General features: G+C 40.6%; 1 protein-coding gene across 4 annotated transcripts in view; it reads left to right on the top strand.

The window, feature by feature from the left end:
• Positions 1-20,737, top strand: part of VLDLR (very low density lipoprotein receptor) — a 33,880-nt gene extending 13,143 nt beyond the window's left edge. The window contains exons 3-20 of one of the 4 annotated variants that reach the window (XM_030794786.1): positions 404-523; positions 4,788-4,910; positions 6,304-6,426; positions 8,085-8,456; positions 8,553-8,675; positions 8,763-8,885; positions 9,657-9,776; positions 9,880-10,005; positions 10,495-10,666; positions 11,248-11,466; positions 12,380-12,498; positions 13,108-13,247; positions 13,565-13,706; positions 15,016-15,162; positions 16,062-16,145; positions 16,526-16,606; positions 17,434-17,603; positions 18,478-20,737. In XM_030794786.1, the coding sequence (XP_030650646.1) occupies positions 404-523; positions 4,788-4,910; positions 6,304-6,426; positions 8,085-8,456; positions 8,553-8,675; positions 8,763-8,885; positions 9,657-9,776; positions 9,880-10,005; positions 10,495-10,666; positions 11,248-11,466; positions 12,380-12,498; positions 13,108-13,247; positions 13,565-13,706; positions 15,016-15,162; positions 16,062-16,145; positions 16,526-16,606; positions 17,434-17,603; positions 18,478-18,513 (2,540 nt within the window). In that variant the 3' untranslated portion in view covers positions 18,514-20,737. The remainder of the gene's footprint in view (positions 1-403; positions 524-4,787; positions 4,911-6,303; positions 6,427-8,084; positions 8,457-8,552; positions 8,676-8,762; positions 8,886-9,656; positions 9,777-9,879; positions 10,006-10,494; positions 10,667-11,247; positions 11,467-12,379; positions 12,499-13,107; positions 13,248-13,564; positions 13,707-15,015; positions 15,163-16,061; positions 16,146-16,525; positions 16,607-17,433; positions 17,604-18,477) is intronic. The other 3 variants (XM_030795619.1, XM_003273862.4, XM_030796187.1) reach the window with 3 other exon arrangements.
• The last annotated feature ends 371 nt before the right edge of the window (positions 20,738-21,108 follow it).

Genomic DNA, 21,108 nt, shown 5'->3' on the forward strand with positions numbered 1-21,108 from the left:
TTCTATTTTGGTCTGGCTCCATTTGCCCGAGATCACTATTCCAGCCACCATGCCCAATTTTCTGGTACCAGAAATGAACAGATGGAAAGAAAATGGATCCTTTATCCTCTTAAGGACATTTCCCAAAGTTGTATATACCATTTTAGTTTACATTCCATTAGTCAGAATGTAGTCCCTTGGCTGCACCTCACTGAGAAAGAGGCTTGAAAATGTAGTATTTAGTCTTAGCATGTACCCAGCTAAGAACACAATTACTGTCAGTCACTGGCTGAAGATCCTTCCTACTCTGGCCCTTAAGATGTTATAGGTAGTATCCTTCTGAGAAGGTCCCCATTCATGGGTATTAGGTATCTTGAATCTATAACCAATCCTTGCTTTACTGAATGTTCCCTTCTTATTCTAGGGAGAAAAGCCAAATGTGAACCCTCCCAATTCCAGTGCACAAATGGTCGCTGTATTACGCTGTTGTGGAAATGTGATGGGGATGAAGACTGTGTTGACGGCAGTGATGAAAAGAACTGTGGTAAGTAGAGTTTGATGACTTATGCATTTTGTTAAAATATGATGTTATCTTAATCTGCAAATGTGTTGAGATTCTGAAAATAAAATCCACATCTAACAATTGCTTTGAAAGTATCTATACTTCTCTGTGTAAAGGAATAAAATTGAATGTTTGACATGGGGTTATCAACTTGAGAATGGAATGATAAGGTGATGTTCCATTTAAATGACAGGACCTAGCTTATCTTAGATAAGACAAACCTGTGGAATAGGAATCTGGGAGAAGGGAGAACAGGACCAGAAATAGAGCCAAACAGAAGATTGCTTAGAAGGGACTTTTATCCCCTTTTAATTTTCAAATGGCTCTGATCCTAGAAAAGAAGGCAAGCCATGGACATGAGAAAATCCCATAAAGTTTCAGGGGGTTAATTAACCCCTGACATAGAAACTACAAGCCAGCACAGATCAAAGATCAGATAAGGATTCTTTTTTAATTCTCTGCTTACAATAGTTGCTGATTCTAAAGCATTAGCAGGGCGGAAGACATTCTCTCTCCAAGAGAATGGGGATACAGTGTCACATCCATCAATCAGCATCTATCAAAAGATCACTGTGAGAAATGCCTGTGTATGCAATCTATACAACCTCATGTCAAGCCAAAATAGCTGAGAACTGCATGGCAAGATTACATTTAGATACCGTGAATACATGCTGAAGTTTGCTGTAGGATCCCTTTGCTCAATGTGGTAAACATTCTGAAACAATATTCTATGTGAATATTGGTGCTGACATTGTCATTTATCTTTTAAAAGATTTATATAAAGATGTTCACTATACAAGGTAGAAATACAGACGAAAAGTAGAGACTAAATGTAGGTTTCATCAACTGCCATCTTGTTATGCCTTTACCTACTTCTTCATGCATCATTACTAAAATGCTATACAGTGTGCATCATGGCAGACCTTGTTCTACACCTGATCTCTCTGAGCAGTATCACAGGTGTTTTCATGCCAATGTGTAGAGCAGATCAGTAGCTCCTTCAGAAGCATAAGAAAGTCCATTCTACAGTCTCAGGGAAGAAACTTACATCCAGTCTCAGGACTAAGAAATAGTTCTCCTGTGCAACACCTTCCCATCATTTGCATTTTAACACTAAGATTTTAATCTATTCCACAAGACATTGAGTCTCATGCTATTTCTGGGTTACCTAGGTAATTTAGTTCTCTTACTAAATATCTCCCTAGAGAGTCCTCACTCTTGTCAACTATTTTCCTGTTGTAAGTTGCAATTTTTTTCCTCTATTCTAAACTATATATTTGGCAAAACCCGTTGCTTGTTCTTAAAAAGAAATTTTTCTCTTTATGTTGTACAAGTCTTCTTTTACCATCTGACTCAGTAGGAACTAACCTGGGTCAACTTGGGATTTTTCTAAAATAGTCTGGTGTAAGTACTCTCTACTAGCCACGTGGTGGGAGAGTTTGGCAAAGAAAAAGAGGTAGATGTATATCTAATGAAGATCATTTGAGGTAGGAAACATTATATCCTTGGCCAAAATTTGTCTCTATTTCCCATGTGTGACAGTAGAGAAAGAAAGTGGAAATAGTACAATCAGGGAAGCTCTGAGTGCTTACTTTGTTTCTCAGTGGAAGAGGAAAGCTATAGAATTACTTAAAACTTCCAAAGCTACCTCCTATTTTTAGTCTAATCTCTTAATATGGAACACTTGGTTACAATATTTAGCATGGTTCTTTATTGCCAGTATGTCAATGGGCATAGTCAACTTAACCTTAGATTCTGTTAGCCATGTGCTTCTGTTGGTCCCATTAACTCATTCTTTTATAATGTTAGGCTAAACTAATTAATCAGCAACCTAAGTACTCTAAATATGTAACTGCTAATTCTCTTCCTCTGTAGCATATCTAAATTCCTATTTGTCTCTCAAGGCCCAGTTCAAATATCCTTTCTTTACCCTCCCAGTCTACGCTCCAAATGAAGAGAGATAACCCTACAGCAATTTGTCTGTCTGTTTATCTTTTGCTCAAACACTGTGGTATACAGCCAATCTTTCACATCCTCCTTACGTTTTCTAAGACTTAAAATCATGGGGATCCAGGTGCGGTGGCTCATGCTTATAATCCTAGCACTTTGGGCGGCTGAGGCAGGCGGATCATGAGGTCAGGAGATCGAGACTATCCTGGCTAACACGGTGAAACCCTGTCTCTACTAAAAATACAAAAAAATTTAGCCAGGCATGGTGTAGTCCCAGCTACTCGGGAGGCTGAGGCAGGAGAATGGCGTGAACCCGGGAGGCAGAACTTGCAGTGAGCCAAGATGGTGCCACTGTACTCCAGCCTGGGCGACAGGGTGAGACTCTGTCTCAACAAAAATAAAAATAAATAAATAAAAAATCAATCAATCAATCAATTATGGGGTCTCTTTACAGCCATTCCGCTACTCCCTCTTTTGTAACTTCTGCAGAATTATAGCAACTAACCCTGCAGACCCTCTGACTTCTTCCTCCATGCTCAGGAAAAGATAGACCTTGAATAGCACTTAATTAACACTAGTGTTTGCGTTTTTCAGTGATTTTAGAAACAGGCATGAATCTAAAGCTAGCATGGCCAGTCTTGTTTCCTTGGCTATGTAATTCAAGGAGATAATCCTTTACAGATCATCATAATTTGTCAACCCACGTTGAGTTCTAGAAATTAACTGTAATCACTGTCTCTCTCCTTTGCAATATCTTAACATGGAACCAGAGCGGTCCAAGGGCAAACTCTAAGCTCTGAGAGTTCTACCTACTTTAAACCAGTGATTTGGGAAACAGTCCCTTTCAAATGTTCATCAAATTGTGAATTTTTCACTTATTTACCTTCACAGAATATATGTTATAGAGGAATGTTTTAAAATAGAAATTTGGGTAGAAGGTATAAGCATATAGGCAAGAAAGAATATAATCTAAGAAAGATAAGCTTAGGGTATCCTGTGTGGCTACTTTATATCGATTCATCCTACTCTGTGATTGCTTCATGGGTAGGATAATCAAGCTCCCCAATTTGCTTAGGACAGCCCTGGTTTATGCTTATCTTCCGGATATAATTAACAGTGTCCCCTTTCTGCTGAGACTGTCCCAATTTGGACAAAAAATTGCATGGTAACCCTAAGTATAGGGCAAAGACCTGCCCCAGGAAGAATTAGCAGCAGAATCAATTCCTCTCCTTAGGCTACTTTAACATTAGCAGTCAGTTATGGATATTAGCACTGACAGCTTCAATGACTTTTAGCTGGTTGACGTTAGCCTACCCCTTGGCTAGAAAGGCTAAAATCTTCTCTCCCTTGAATTCTAAATACAACATCTCTTGTTACACGGATTGAGTTTTCTCCCCTTTCTACCTGATGAGTTCCTTTGCCCCTGTAGACCAGTATGGGTGACAATATTCAGTACTGGGGTTTGGCCTTCATTCTCCACACTAAACACATGTATTGTTAAGGGATGCCCCTTGAACAGTGTATTGGTCAGCTCAGACTGCTCTCACAAAAACACCACAGATGGGTGGCTGAAACAACAGAAATTTATTTCTCATAGTTGTGGAGCCTGAGAAGTCCAAGATCAAGGTGCCAGCAGATCTGATATCGGGTAAGGGCTGTCTTTCTGGCTTGCAGATGACCATGTTCTCACTGTGTCCTTACATAGTAGATAACAAAGAGAGAGAAAGCAAGTGCTCTGGTTTCTTATTATAAGGGTGCTGATCCCATTCATGGGGGTTCCACCCTCATGACTTAATTACCTCCCAGAGGCCCTACCTCCTAATAACATCATATTAGGGGTTAGGATTTCAACACATGAATTTTGGGTTGAAACAAACATTCAGTCCCCAGCAAACAGTTCTACTATGATCCAGTCAGAAGATGGAATGTTTAGCTGTTAAATGAAGTACTTGAATGACTTGGAAGAAATGCATGTAGAAAATGAAAGTGTTACTTAATCTCAACATTATAAAACAGGCAGGAAGTTAAATGTAAGGTGTCTCTGGGTTGTAAGATAATGGGCAACCTCTGTCTGACCTTGATTTCCGTTTCCTCCAAGTCTCTCAAATGAGCATCTTCCTCCTCTGAAAAAAAATGATAATTTTTCTGAAGTTTCCCCTGGATATTGGCAGTTGAGTGCCCATTGACTGAGCTTTTTTTAGAGCAAAACATGCCAAAATGCAGTATGAGTCCTCATGTGAAGCTAGGGCTGTGGGTAAGTTACCACAACTTTAACCCTTCAAATAAACGTTTGTAGTAAAGAAGACGTGTGCTGAATCTGACTTCGTGTGCAACAATGGCCAGTGTGTTCCCAGCCGATGGAAGTGTGATGGAGATCCTGACTGTGAAGATGGTTCAGATGAAAGCCCAGAACAGTGCCGTGAGTGTAACTTGCTTTGGCCTTGAACTTTCCCAGGTTGTTCGGTGTCTAACATTTCTAAGTATTGCTTAATCTACTACTTGGTATTCATTTTTCTTTGCCTGCCTTAGAGTTTAGGTCAACTGACTCCAAGGGCAGTCAAATCATTACCAGTTTATCAGCCTCCTTTAAAGAATGTTCTCTCTGGTCCAACAAGACTGACATTCTCTTGGGTAGCTTCACTATTGAATACTTAAAACTGAAGTCAGCAGATTCAATCAAGAACTCCTTGACTAGGTGCATAGATTTCAAATGTTTGATTATAATGACTCTGAGCAGATGGTACTCTGGTCCTGGAAGCTAAGTCAAGAAGTGAGGGTTCCCTATGGGCCAAGCACAAGCTTTTAGAAGCACAGCTTATCATACTATTAAAAAGCTATTACTGAAGAGGTAAGGTAGCTAGTAATTGGGTGATATAGTGACTTCTGACACACATGTAACCTAAAGTTACTAAAATGGAGATCTTACAGCTTGTTCTTAAATAAGACAAACTTCATAGGTATGCAATTGTATACCTGTGTCCTTAGGAAAAAGTCTATGAGACTGTAAAGAATGATGGCTTGGGATCACATAAATTGAGATCACGTGAATGTCAAGGCGAAGAAAGTCTTAGAGTTTGAGTCAGTAGAGGCCTGCACTGGTAGAAGCACTAAAAAAGGACTAACATGAACATAATTTAGGTCTAAAATGTGATTATGAAAGAAAATCAAATAGGAAGATAAGGGTGTTACTTTCAATTTTCTAGATAAGAAGTGAGGAGGGTAATATTGGTCAAGGCAAGTGAGTTCAAGGCCTGTGAGCTAAGGACAGGTTGTATAAAGATTCAGCCTCAAGTTTTAGTGGAGGATGACCTGGTCAAGTCAAGCATTAGGGCATGCTTCTACTTTGCAAGATATCAATCTAAAGGAGGTTGTGAAGGAGGCTCGTAAAGGAATCTAGGCAATAGAAGATTTCATAGGTGTTTGACCATCTGACTTTTCATGTATTTGAGATTAGATGACAATATCTGGGTGTGCCCACTTGATATTCAACAGATAAATAGTGGTCTAGGAGCAGGCGAGTCAATAAACTTCACTATGCCAAGTAAAACAAAAGCCAGAACTGAGCACGCCATGGGACCTTGAAGGAGTGACGTGGTCAAGGCTGTCAGGTACACTGCCGGGTAGCATAGGTTGGCACAACTTCTATGGAATGGAGCTGATGAAAGAGCTCCCCAGGCTTCAGCCAGTTAGTAGAATTTCACCAGTGTGCCAGGCTACTGAGTCACAGGTATTAGCGCTTCCAGGCAGCACAGGAGCAGCAGCTTTGCATTGATCAGTTTTGAGGCTCTTTTGAGACTGTATATCATCAACAGATATGAGAACATGCCGCATAAATGAAATCAGCTGTGGCGCCCATTCTACTCAGTGTATCCCAGTGTCCTGGAGATGTGATGGTGAAAATGATTGTGACAGTGGAGAAGATGAAGAAAACTGTGGTAAGAAGATCAGTGTTGAGTGACGTAACCCAAAGACCCTTTTCCTAAAGGAAGGGTGGGCAGGGGAAACTAAACTAAGCCTGAAGACGCACTGACATTGACTCACTTTTCAGTGACTTCACTATCTGCTCAATTACTTGTCCTTCATAACTGCCCTAAAACCCTAAAAGACATTCACGTGGCAATTGACCATCGCTTGGTGTTTCTTTTAGGCAAATAGAAATAAGAAGGTAAGTCATTCAAGGCACTTATATGTAGAAGTAGCTTAGGGAAGCAACAATTGTGTGGGCTTTTGTTTCTGTTGTGACAGTAATTCATGTGCCTTTTGCACTTTGGCACAATAAAATTAGAAGGTGAATAGGGTTGGCAAATACATTCATAGGTCTAAATTTGATGGGGTTATTGGAATAAATTGTTTGAGTATTATACAAGCATTTCTTTGCCCATAAACTAGATTCTGGCATAACTTTCCCAGAAAAAAAAAAAAAAAAAAGACACAGAAGCATGAATTAACATCTTGCCTCAGATACCCAAAGAAAAGTCTACCCAACTGGTGATACCTTTGTCTCCTGTTGCAGTTCCTGTTTCTGAAAGCTAACTCTGCTTCCTATTCTTTCATGTTTCTGGTCTTGGAAAATCTTTAATAAAATGCTGCATGTTGAAGATGAGGGCCTGGGAAAATCACTAGGTTGAACAAACAGTCCTTTGAATGTTCTTTCATGCTACTGCCCTGTTTATAGGGCCTCTAAAACCTACAGCTCCCAAGTCTGACAAGCATGGGCCTCCTGGTATGGTAGTAGTCAAGCTCAGGGCACTTACAGTTGAAACACCAGTCTTGTGTGTAGAAGTCGCCTCCTGAGGTCAATACCACTGCACCTAGTCCAATGAGTTTCAGTGTTCAATCCTAGAATTGAGTTTTCTGTATTGGTAAGCCCTGGTGCTGCCAAGTGTTTCCCTTATAAATCTAGACTTTGCTTCCCAAGAGAGTCGTGGTCTCTATTGTAATTGCCATCAAATTGTAACCTTGAAACGTTTGGCAGGAATTTAAGTCAAAGTACCAATTGGCTAGTAGGACTAGCTTATCATTGTCAGCATACCTGATTGTTAAATGGTGATTATAGCCCTGGCAGTGACTTTTTCAAAATGGAAAGTGTTTAAGACTTGTTATTCCTGATCCTTATTTAAAGGACCAAAAAGAGGAACCATGTATGGTGGTATGTGGTTCACCTCTTTTGGGGATAAAGTCATAATGCTTATTGTGAGTATTACATTGCATGATATTCTCAACTAGTGATAAGATCTGACAAGTAGTATGTGGATTCAAGGACAACTCAATCTCTGCCTTCCAAGTTGAAATCCCTTGTTACAGTTTGTTATTTATCATGGCCACTTTTAGAGTCAATTGTGGTCCTCATCTCAAATTAATTTCCAGCCTTCAACTATTTTCTTGGTCCTTGATTTCTGTTCTTCTTATTTATAGTGTGCCTTCATTTTTTGTACAATGAGACTGTGTGCTTGATTTAACTCCATTGTAGCCTTTAAGTTGGGCTAGTGAGTTAGGATTAATGAATAAAGATCAATGTATTAGATTTTGGGACAAGAATCTTGAAAGGACCAATCTTGATGCATTTTCAATGGGGCATCCTCTCTCTTAATAGGCAATATAACATGTAGTCCCAATGAGTTCACCTGCTCCAGTGGCCGCTGCATCTCCAGGAACTTTGTATGCAATGGCCAGGATGACTGCAGCGATGGCAGTGATGAGCTGGACTGTGCCCCGCCAACCTGTGGCGCCCATGAGTTCCAGTGCAGCACCTCCTCCTGCATCCCCATCAGCTGGGTATGCGACGATGATGCAGACTGTTCTGACCAATCTGATGAGTCCCTGGAGCAGTGTGGCCGCCAGCCAGTTATACACACCAAGTGTCCAGCCAGCGAAATCCAGTGCGGCTCTGGCGAGTGCATCCATAAGAAGTGGCGATGTGACGGGGACCCTGACTGCAGGGACGGCAGTGATGAGGTCAACTGTCGTAAGTAGCTTTCTTGCATGGCACGTTCAGTTCTCTTCCCTGTATCAACTGGGACAATTTGCTGGCTTCATTCCACGGTGTTTCCTCCCTTTGTAGCCTCTCGAACTTGCCGACCTGACCAATTTGAATGTGAGGATGGCAGCTGCATCCATGGCAGCAGGCAGTGTAATGGTATCCGAGACTGTGTCGATGGTTCTGATGAAGTCAACTGCAAAAATGGTAAGGGTTTCTTCTCTGTTGCTTAAGCAGTGGATTGCTCTGACCAGACCCACTCATGGAATCTCTCTTCTTTGTTTCTCTTTGTAGTCAATCAGTGCTTGGGCCCTGGAAAATTCAAGTGCAGAAGTGGAGAATGCATAGATATCAACAAAGTGTGTAACCAGGAGCAGGACTGCAGGGACTGGAGTGATGAGCCCCTGAAAGAGTGTCGTAAGTGTACTTGTTGCTCAAGTACAGACCCTGAAAGTTTGATACAATCCAGCATAGCTAACACTGTGTGGACCCCCCATGATGGCTAGTTAAACTTTTGAATGTACTGAAGTTCAATTGTAGACTTCAGAGTGAAACTTTATGACTTAAAAGCCCAGGTAGGACAAACTAGTTTATAGTTTTTGTTTTCGTTTTTTGTTTTTTGTTTTGAGATGGAGTTCCACTCTTGTTGCCCAGGCTGGAGTGCAATGATGCAGTCTCGGCCCGCTGCAACCTCTGCCTCCCGGATTCAAGCAGTTCTCCTGCCTCAGCCTCCCGAGTAGCTGGGACTACAGGCACCCACCACCACGCCCAGCTAATTTTTTTTTTTTTTTTTGTATTTTTAGTAGAAACAGGGTTTCACCATGTTGGCCAGGCTGGTCTTGAACTCCTGACCTCGTGATCCACCTGCCTCGGCCTTCCAAAGTGCTGGGATTACAGGCATGAGCCACCGTGCCTGGCTCAAACTAGTTTATAGTTTAACCTCCTTAAAGATAACTGATCATCAATAGAGAAACTTGACTAAATCCTTGACCAACTGGTAACTTGCCAAGGAGATAGATAATCCACCCTGAAATATATATCTATAAAATAAATGATTAGGTCTTAGACAAATCATGGGTTTGACCAGGCCAACTAGATAAGTTATCACAAATAGCCTGTGTGTTAAATGTGAAAGACAGATATTAATTGAAAATAAGTTGTCGAGTGACTGCTACATTTTTATTCCAGATATAAATGAATGCTTGGTAAATAATGGTGGATGTTCCCATATCTGCAAAGACCTAGTTATAGGCTACGAGTGTGACTGTGCAGCTGGGTTTGAACTGATAGATAGGAAAACCTGTGGAGGTGAGTCTAAGAAGAAAACCCGGACACTGCGGGTGATGGGAAAGGATAGTATGCACCTAGTAAGGCATAGGAGCAGCAAGACTAATTCTGATTTCTCTCCTAGATATTGATGAATGCCAAAATCCAGGAATCTGCAGTCAAATTTGCATCAACTTAAAAGGCGGTTACAAGTGTGAATGCAGTCGTGGCTATCAAATGGATCTTGCTACTGGCGTGTGCAAGGCAGTAGGTAAATGAACTTGGACTGGTGTGGCTATTATACCTTTATGAGTAAGTGCCTCTAAAATGTACAGCCAGTGACTACAGTGGTCAAACTAAGCGGGAAATCGTACTTGAGAACAATGCTGCTAACCTCATAATACAGCAGTATAGGTTACATAGCAGATCTCTCCCCCAGACATCTACTTCGGTCATTCCTTTTGCATGTGATACCATGAATACCTACCAGGTTTGCATGCTGTTTCCAAAACTTGAGTGCAACTCAAATAAGTGACTTATTCATCACCCACCCTGTTGTTGAAGGCTGTAACCCCAGGACTGCCTTCCTAAACCGTAGGAAGCACTTGCAGATCCCAGGGGCAGGAACTCCAGAACAGATACTACTGAGGTATTCCACAATCCCTTTATTTTCTAAGTGCTCCTGTGCTGGGAGGAGGTGGTTTAGAAAGACCTTGCCTTCTTAAAGCAAAACTAAGTAACCCTGACTTCCATCTTGCAGGGAAAGAGCCAAGTCTGATCTTCACTAATCGAAGAGACATCAGGAAGATTGGCTTAGAGAGGAAAGAATATATCCAACTAGTTGAACAGCTAAGAAACACTGTGGCTCTCGATGCTGACATTGCTGCTCAGAAACTCTTCTGGGCTGATCTAAGCCAAAAGGCTATCTTCAGGTAACTTTCAGTTCCATTTGTGTTGTCTTGACATAAGTCATTGTCACTCAGGAAGTGATCTGTGGGGTAGTTTGGAGGAGTTTTTTTTGTGTCTAGCCCCATCTAGCATCTAATTATCTGGGGACATTAAATCTAACGCTAATTATTTATTGTTATCTGTTCCTAATTAGAAACTAACAATTGTCTATGAAGTAAAAGATGACATCTTTCATATTTTTTATATTTTCTCCCTTTTCTCTACAGTTAATTGAGAACTGTTCATTGTTGCTACAAATAGAAATGGTAGTACAGCCATTTCTTAATGGAAACTATAGAAACTCAGATGATGGATACTGAAACAAATAGCTTCACTTAGAAATTTGTTGTTCTTGTATATAGAATACATACCAGCAACTAGATAATCTACAGCATTATTAATTTAGCATCAGTAAGCAGCATGGTTAAATAATTTGAGCGATGAGCTGTGGTGTTAACTAGATTTCTTTCTGAACAAAGTCATTGACCATTTTGTAAGCAAGAAGTCCGTTCTCCAAGCTCTAATTGTGTCAAACTCAAATTTCTTGTGACCTATTCTGTTTCAGTGCCTCAATTGATGACAAGGTTGGTAGACATGTTAAAATGATCGACAATGTCTATAATCCTGCAGCCATTGCTGTTGATTGGGTGTACAAGACCATCTACTGGACTGACGCGGCTTCTAAGACTATTTCAGTAGCTACCCTAGATGGAACCAAGAGGAAGTTCCTGTTTAACTCTGACTTGCGAGAGCCTGCCTCCATAGCTGTGGACCCACTGTCTGGGTTTGTAGTCTGTTTTCCATCACATAGCCTTTTGGAATGGTATCTGTGTAGGTCAGGAGCTTTCTCATACCTGAATTAGTACTAAAATCTCAAGCTTTATCAGCCTTCTACAACAAAGAATTAGAATTCTAATTCAAGATATCAGTTTTGCCCCAGTTGAGTGACCCTGGGATGGCCTTATCTATATGAGAGGTCCTCCTGTCTGACTCTCGTGTGACTGATTGTTGGTTGACATTAATGAATTAACATTCCTGATTTGATATGTATACCAAAAGCTGTATCTGAACCCTTTTGCCCCCCCAGTTTCTACGCAAGTGATTTTTAAATTTTTGACTGAATACTTTGCTGGGCTAGCTCTGGATGATCAAACCTAAATGACAGCCCGAATTGTGAGGATTTGGGTAACCACGTTGCATCTAAGTGTGCAAGTTGTCTGAAAGTCCAGCAGAAATAAACAGACCTTTCTAGAAACATTTCACTAAGGGGGTTCCGCAAATTGCCACTAAGTAACATAGAAGAGCAGCTTAGGAAGTTGACTAAGGCTGTAGTCATCACAACTGGCCCCCATGCAGCCTCATTAGAACTCTGTCAGCCAACCCCTGCTATGAAATTTGAAAGATGTTCGTCTTTCACTCCTCTGAAAGAACTGACCTTTTAAAAAGGAAACATAACCTTGTGACTTTGGGCTGAAATTTAAATGTCAGACAAACATAGATTATTATAGTCAATAATGAGCTTGTAGATTCTTAATATTCAACTTTATTTACCTAGAACATAATTAGACCCTTAAGTGTTACTATTTGTCACTAGAGAATCCCTTGAGTTTTCTGCTCAAATTTTAAATTTTTGTTTCAAGCTACAACTTTATTCCTTCTAAACCACTGAGTCTTATTTCTCATGTAATTCTTCACAGCTTTGTTTACTGGTCAGACTGGGGTGAACCAGCTAAAATAGAAAAAGCAGGAATGAATGGATTCGATCGACGTCCACTGGTGACAGTGGATATCCAGTGGCCTAACGGAATTACACTAGGTACGTATGTTCTTCCTTCTCGACCACCCACTCGACGATCTTCATAGTGTTTCCATTTATCTCCATGGTGAATTCTGGACTAGCAGATGACTCTACTGTTTCCGCCTAAATTGTAGCAGGAATTTTCAATGAGAGTAACTGAACACCACAAGTAAAATGGTGGATTAGCAAATTACACGTTCCATAATTGCTGGTCTGTTGTCCAGCTGGGCCTAATATGTGACACAAATTCAGTGAACGTTGGGTCTTGGGTGCACTCATACTAAATATTGTGGGCATGAGTGCCTTAGCATTTCCTGAATTGCAGCGTTTTAACAGTTTTCTTCTGGCTTTTTGGAGGAGAACAACAAAATGGTAGCCTCTTTTGATGTTTTCTGTAATGTGAGTAATATTTCTTAAGTCATTTACTTTGAGAATCTCAGGTACCCTGTTAGTCCCCAAAAATGAATGTGGATACAGACTGCATGCTGCTTTGCAAGGTTTGTGTGACCCTGTTAAGAAATCCTGCTGGGGAAAGAACCATGAAAGTAGAATATTAATTCGGTAGATATTTTAAATGGGAGCCAGAGTAGTGGCTTGTCATGTAATGACAATTCTTTTCCAACCTAGACCTTATAAAAAGCCGCCTCTATTGGCTTGATTCTAAGTTGCACATGTTATCCAGCGTGGACTTGAATGGCCAAGATCGTAGGATAGTACTGGAGTCTCTGGAGTTCCTAGCTCATCCTCTTGCACTAACAATATTTGAGGTAAGATGTGTCTCACATCAAAGTGTGTACCTTTGAGCTACTGTATCACTTTGAGGAGAAATAGCAGACATAGCGGGAGGAGGGAAGAGCAGCCGAACATGGCTTGAGAAACTGCTTTCCCTTAAAACCGTGTACAAATTAGACACTAATTCCCAGAAGCACTTCAAACCTAAACTTGATTCTTCTACACTTTTATAGTGTCCCAGCTCAGCATTCCATAAACATAGTCCATTAAATGAGAAGTAAATGATGATGACCTTAGAGATGGACTTGTGTTAATCCTGGATATACATGCTAATTGCGGGGTTCTGTTTTAGGATCGTGTCTACTGGATAGATGGGGAAAATGAAGCAGTTTATGGTGCCAATAAATTCACTGGATCGGAGCTGGCCACTCTAGTCAACAACCTTAACGATGCCCAAGACATCATTGTCTATCATGAACTCGTACAGCCATCAGGTACCGTGGAGAACACAGTCCTTAATAACTACTTTCAGGAAAGCAGCATGACACAGAACCTGCTGGATGGCAGTAGCTCTTGGCAACTCAGCTTTCTTTAAAAGGGAACTTTTGCCCTCCCGTACCCTACCTTAAACATTTCTCACATTATTTTTTTATTTCTGCTGCCTTAGAGAAATGGCTTCTGAACTTCAGCTCCTAGCTTTCCTCCCAAGCCTCAGTGTGAGAGCTTTTATTTCTGTTTCATCCATGTCCCCTTGGCCTTTGCCCCTCTTGCCAAGACTATTGCAGTAGCCTCCAAAGTAGCTTTTGTACTACCAGCTTTCTCTACTGTTAGTTTGCTAGGATCTTTGCAATGAAGTACCACAAACTGCCTTAAACAAACAACAAATTTATTGTCTCAAAATTTATTTATTGTCTCAAATTTCTGGAGGCCAGAAGTCTGAAATCAAGGTGCCAGGAGGGTTGGTGCCTCTTGAGGGCTGTGAGGGAAGGGTCTGTTCCAGGCCTCTTCTTGGTCTGTTGACGGTGCTCTCTTCCCCCTGTGTCTCTTCACATCATCTTCCCTCTGTATATGCTTGTGTCCAGCTTTTCAGCTTTTTTTTTTTTTTTTTTTTTTTTTTTTGGAGACCGAGTCTTGCTCTGTCACTCAGGCTGGAGTGCAGTGGCACAATCTCGGCTCACTGCAGCCTCAGCCTCCCAAGTAGCTGGGACTACAGGAGTGAGCCACCACGCCCAGCTAAACTTTGTATTTTTAGTAGAGATGGGGTTTCACCATGTTGGCCAGACTGGTCTTGAACTCCTAACCCAAAATAATCTGCCTGCCTCAGCCTCCCAAAGTGCTGGAATTACAGGCGTGAGCTGTAATACCAGTCATATTGGATTCAGACCTTCCCTAAGGCTGAGTTTCCTTCCACTTTGTTGGAGCAAGTCAAGAGAAAACCGGGAGAACATGCCTAGTCTCCTTTCTCTGAGCCTTCACGCTAAACCTTGGGCCAATAGTGAGAGCCAGTCCTGGTCCCTCACCTCCCTTCCCCACCACCTCTTTTGGCATCTATCTATCTCTTAAAGGCATAACTTTTACAGTCTGTCTCCAAGAGGTCCCTTATCTGGTGTCCTTAGAGCTTGCTGCCTGTACCTTTATACTTATTCTTCCTTGATATTGCTCTCACTTGATTGAAGGATTGGCAGAGTAGACAAGTTTAAGCTCTTGGGGGCAAAGACTCAGGTCTTCAACATGTAGAGCAAGGCTTTATATATACTAGGCACCGGAATACCCATTTTAATGGTATTTTTTTTTCCTGACTAGGTAAAAATTGGTGTGAAGAAGACATGGAGAATGGAGGATGTGAATACCTATGCCTTCCAGCACCACAGTTTAATGATCATTCTCCAAAATATACCTGTTCCTGTCCCAATGGGTACAATCTAGAGGAAAATGGCCGAGACTGCCAAAGTAAGGCATTTTGTGTTTCAACCACAAGTAGAATCTACAACAAGCAATATAATAAGACAAAAGCTTGGATTTTTAAGAATTCTGTTTTAGCTAATTCTTTGAATAGATTTGAGAAGATATCTGTGATTGTCGTATGCCAGGTTATCATGTCATTTCTTTAGAACTAACTTTAACCCATTTCAACATTAAATGAGTTTATAGGAGACTAAAGTGTCAAGGTACCTTATACTAATTTGTACCAATTAGTCCCTTAACAGCACCGAGCTAGCCAACTTGCAGGTAATTAAACGAGGCCTTAACATTTTTCCTCAAAAGAAGGGGGACAGAAATTATGCTTAAGGAAGGCCATGGTTACAGAAACCTCATTGCCTCAGTGGGTGACGCTACCCTAAAATAACACTCAAGCTGAATTTGCATTTAGTCTTCTGTTCTTTTGATTAAGTGGCAAATTAAACTCATTTGTGTGATTAAGGAGCTTATATGGTGAGGCTGATGAGGTTTTTAGTAGTGTAATTCACGGTCAGGCAGGGATTAGCTCAGTTTACCAAGAAATTAGTTGCAAGACAGTCTGGTATGCCTGGTATACCAGAGCATCTTGAGAACATTTTCTGTAGTTTCCAGGAACATGGGATATTGTTTAGAGGGATAAAATATGGTTGTCCATCATTTTGAATTGTCAAATTCCAAACACCGATTGTTCTTCCCAAAGTTTCATGTATCTCTTTTTGGCATGAAGATTGCTATTTCAATTTCGACACATCAGCTGTACAACTTAGTTCAGTAGTGGTTTGTCTATTTCACCTGGTTTTAAAATAACCTTGTACATGGCTTGTCTGGACAAAACAGCTAGCCATTCTGGAACCTTGGCATTAACCGGGTTCTTGGTTTTTATAATTCAGGTACTGCAACTACTGTGACTTACAGTGAGACAAAAGATACGAACACAACAGAAATGTCACCAACTAGTGGACTAGTTCCGAGAGGTATTGAGTTCAGTACTGCAAACTGTTAATCTCAACTAACAGCCACACTCTTTGTATCTGTAGCTTAAATAATTAATGCAGCCTTTAACTACTATTTCTGCCCCAGTTGGTAACCTATATATTTAAACACCAAAGACTTAAAACTTGCATATCTTCTCCTGACTGATCTTTAAGGTTTCCAGTAGAGACCTGTCAGTGAAATGGCTACTACAGCATGTGACTCAAATACTTGTAGGCCAGAGTTGTTCCTGGTGTTCAATTGTGGTAGATACTGAACATCAATATTGGATGCAAAGGTTTTGGCTCCTTACCTACCTCATGGGAAATTTCTAAGTCTGAATACAGATCCTTCCAAACTGATTCCTTTTATTCCTCTGTAGGGATCAATGTGACCACAGCAGTATCAGAGGTCAGTGTTCCCCCAAAAGGGACTTCTGCCGCGTGGGCCATTCTTCCTCTCTGTAAGTAGATTTCCTACAAGTCTGGGTTCAAGAACTTCTTAGATACCAGATGAAGATTTTTTGTTCATCTGGAGCTACCCCTTTCATGGCCCTTTATGCTGTCTAGCATTTATGACACTGAATTACATTCACTTTCTCCCCCACATAATAAATTAAGGCCCAGATCTTTCTCTTCAGTTGTGCCTTTGGCACAGTAACTGGCATGATAAATATTCAACAGTTAATGCTTTCTACTTCCGCACTGTTAGCCTGGCTTATCTCCTTTTATAATAAGTCTCTTTAACTAGTGTACTGTTCTGTTCCCCCTTTGAAATGTGTGTAATGCTTCATACAGAGGAGATGCACAAATGCTTAAATGCTAAGAGTTACAGGACTTGTTGAGGGTAACTTAAAAGCAATTAAGAATTTTCAAACCTATGGAAAATGACCTCTAAAACTGTTACGAGACACGCAAATTATAAGGACTTTGCTATAAAAGCCTTTGTCCCAAATTAATAGATTCCAAGCTTAGATAACACACCAGGACCACCTGAATAGCTCTCCAGAACCTTCTGCAATTTTAATTTGGTGAGCCTAAGGTGGGACCGAGGACCCTGCCCTTGCCTGGGTGGATGTGGCTAGTCCAGCTCCAGTGCATAGAACTACCTCTGGGCTGAACTTGTTTCAAGCTCCTGGCCCATGTGTATTCCAACTTCTAGTTATCCTAGCTCCATAAAACATGGCATTTTTACTAATGTCAATTATTGTGGATTCCTGAACATTATTGCCTTTCTTGTATGTTCCAATAGTAGACTTAGCTCACTTAGCTACCCTCTGATTTTTTTCAGTGCTCTTAGTGATGGCAGCAGTAGGTGGCTACTTGATGTGGCGGAATTGGCAACACAAGAACATGAAAAGCATGAACTTTGACAATCCTGTGTACTTGAAAACCACCGAAGAGGACCTCTCCATAGACATTGGTAGACACAGTGCTTCTGTTGGACACACGTACCCAGCAGTAAGTCAGCTTTGTGTCTTTATACACCATGGCTTGAAGTGAGACTTTTCAGAAAGGAGACCTGGGCGAGAGAGAGAGAGCCATTAGGATGATGGAGTTACCGAACACTTCATCTGCTACCTGGATATTAGACAGTGTAGCCTATTAGAACATAAGTCAGTCAGTTGATCAGCATCTAACCCTCACCAACTGGCAAGTGGGTCAACTTAAGGTTACCACTATATTAAGGTATTTTTGGTTATAGAAATGACATGTAAATACTAGCATGAACCAAGTAACTCATTACTGAACTATTAAATCCATTGCGTACTGGATATTTGAAAGTAAATTAGCATATCATACATAGGGGAGTTGGCTTAAAGTCAGTGTATTGAGTAAGATTCACTTAGCCAAAATTATGATATGCTTTGCTTTAAAAAGTATCCCACCACACTTAGTTTAGCTAGCTTTTCTTCCAGCAATATTCACTCACTTGTTCTTCAGATGAAACCCAAGTGGAGTATTTGGCCTTCACGTAGGAAGCAGGCTGAATAAAACAAGTATTGATCGCTCCCCTCTCAAACTCTGGTGAAACATGGAATGGTGGTCAATTCTTGACACACATATAGCTTTTCACATTTTTCCCCAAGATTTATGATCATTAAGTAGAAAAGACAGAATCAGTCACCCTATCTTATCTCACTACCAAGCAGGTATAGTTGAATTCAAGTTAAATGCATGAATGATACAACTCAGTACTCTTTTGTATCTGACTTTTCTTCTGAGCTCTCTGAGTGTTTGAATGACCGACTCAAAAGCAAGGTCCATTTTAAAGACTAGAATTGCCATCAGTGAGTGATCACCAAGCTCATTCCATACTTCTTCTTTTCCACAGATATCAGTTGTAAGCACAGATGATGATCTAGCTTGACTTCTGTGACAAGTCTTGACCTTTGAGGTCTAAACAAATAATACCCCCGTCGGAATGGTAACCGAGCCAGCAGCTGAAGTCTCTTTCTTCCTCTCGGCTGGAAGAACATCAAGATACCTTTGCGTGGATTAAGCTTGTGTACTTGACCATTTTTATATTACTTTTGTAAATATTCTTGTCCACATTCTACTTCAGCTTTGGATGTGGTTACCAAGTATCTGTAACCCTTGAATTTCTAGACAGTATTGCCACCTCTGGCCAAATATGCACTTTCCCTAGAAAGCCATATTCCAGCAATGAAACTTGTGCTATAGTGTATACCAGCTGTACATACATTGTATAGGCCATCTGTAAATATCCCAGAGAACAATCACTATTCTTAAGCACTTTGAAAATATTTCTATGTAAATTATTGTAAACTTTTTCAATGGTTGGGACAATGGCAATAGGATAAAACGGGTTACTAAGATGAAATTGCCAAAAAAATTTATAAACTAATTTTGTACGTATGAATGAAATCTTTGACCTCAATGGAGGTTTGCAAAGACTGTGTGTTCAAACTACTGTACATTTTTTTTCAAGTGCTAAAAATTAAACCAAGCAGCTTAACCATGGTTTGTGCCTGTTCCTCTAGGATGAACTCTTAGCCTGAGTAGTATCAAGTGTTCTCACTAAATGTGTAGGCTATAGTTCTTGATGTTGTATAACTAAGCCTATAATTGGGTTGGTTTCTCTTACACCCAAGTACAGTTTAAAAATGAAGTACTGTTTAACATTTGCTCCCGAAATATTTCTTACTGTGTATAAGAAGCTAGCTTAGTCTGTACCTAGAATTCCTCTTGGTTAGAGAAGTTTCTTTTCCATTAACTTGTTTCCTGATCGAGAAACACATGCTAAGATTTCTATGAATTCTGCTTCTTTATAGTTAAGTCTCTGTTTTCCATGTTCTGTCATTTATATAGGTCAAGGACAAGTGCCTTCTAAGGCATGGATAAGGGCTTTCTTCTTATAAAAGTCTAGACTGTCTTACTGTGAAGATGGCCAGGGAGGATAGCAAGCAATGGCATTCTTGAACAATCTAAGGCAGGGTTCTCAGTGTGGTCCCAGGAACAGAAGCATCTGCATCACCTGGGAATGTGTTAGAAATGCAAGTTCCCAGCCCCATCCATCCCAGACCTACTGAATCAGAAACTCTGGGGGCGAGGGCTGAAACCTGCTTTCATAAGCCCTTCAGGCGATACTGATGTAAACTAAAGCTTAAAAACCACTGTTTTAATGTGACTTCATGAAGAATATAATTGTAATATCAATCACCTAAATTTTTATCCTGGCTGGGATGGGGCAGATTCTTACTATGGACAATTTCTGGAACTTACAGTATGAAGAGCAGATGAGGAGTTTGAGACAAAGAAAAATTGCACAGGGAGTTTGGTGAATTTTCCATCAGGTTGGCCATTACTTTCTTTCTCTAAAGTCTCAGGATGTCTGGAAGCAAGGAAAGACACAAGACTTGAAGCACCGGGTGGATACTGTGTGTCACAAGTGAGGTGGAGAGTTGACTGCTGAAGGTACAGCAATTCCTCTGGAATTAAATGACCGACCGACCAACACAGTAGCAAGAGGATGAAGAGAAGATGTTTTGAGTCGCTACATCAACCAGTGGATGACTCATATTTCACTTGCATATGAAATATAAGGCAGTTAACTTGTTTGTGGCTTAAGCAAGGACATTAATATTACCAGATGAAGGGGAAGTTGGTTCTGTTGTCTTAAGGGATGCCCCCTTGTGATTTTGGTCAACTGAATGAAAAAAAGATAGATAGCCTTGGACCTTTTTTTCATGGGAGGTTTGGAGGTCAAGCATGTAGAAGGAAAAGGCTGTAGTCATGAATATAGAACTGTCTGCTCTCCACCTTTTCCTTACTCTACATTTCAGTCATCACACTGAACAGGATGTGGCCTGCTGACAGTGAGTAGCTGAAGTGCCTATTTGGTAAGTAGGTTAGCATTCATCACGAACTCTGAAAGCCATTTCAGAGTTTGGCTTCTGCTCTGACCCTGCTATGCTACAAAAGACATGGATTTCTTTTTTAACTGGAGTAATACCAAATTCCCTTTAGAAGCTTGAAGTTTGATACTATCGCTTTCCCCATTATAAGGATTATACAGTATTAATTATAAGGCCCAAAGTTTGTTTTGGCAAATAAAGTATTATTCTCTATCATCATCTTTTGAATTCCTGTCCCTAATATGTTCTTTCACGTTCTGGGTAAAATTTCCAACCCTCAAAGAATCTAAAACATCTCATTTTTTTTACCATGTCCTCCCCAGTAAGAAGCCAAGGTACAACTAATTGTACCTAAGAGGTACAAACTCATTTGTAGAAACAAAGTAACTAGATACTCCTATTGAAATAAGAATACACATATTGGGGGGCCAGGCATGGTGACTCATGCCTATAATCCCAGCACTTTGGGAGGCCAAGGCAGGAGAATCACTTGAGGCCAGGAGTTCGAGACCAGCCTGAGCAACATGGTGAGACCCTGTCTCTACAAAAAAAATTTATAAAAATCAAAGAATAAAATAGTTATATGA

The sequence above is a fragment of the Nomascus leucogenys genome, chromosome 1a (assembly GCF_006542625.1).
Source record: "Nomascus leucogenys isolate Asia chromosome 1a, Asia_NLE_v1, whole genome shotgun sequence".
In the NCBI taxonomy this organism is placed as follows: domain Eukaryota; kingdom Metazoa; phylum Chordata; class Mammalia; order Primates; family Hylobatidae; genus Nomascus; species Nomascus leucogenys.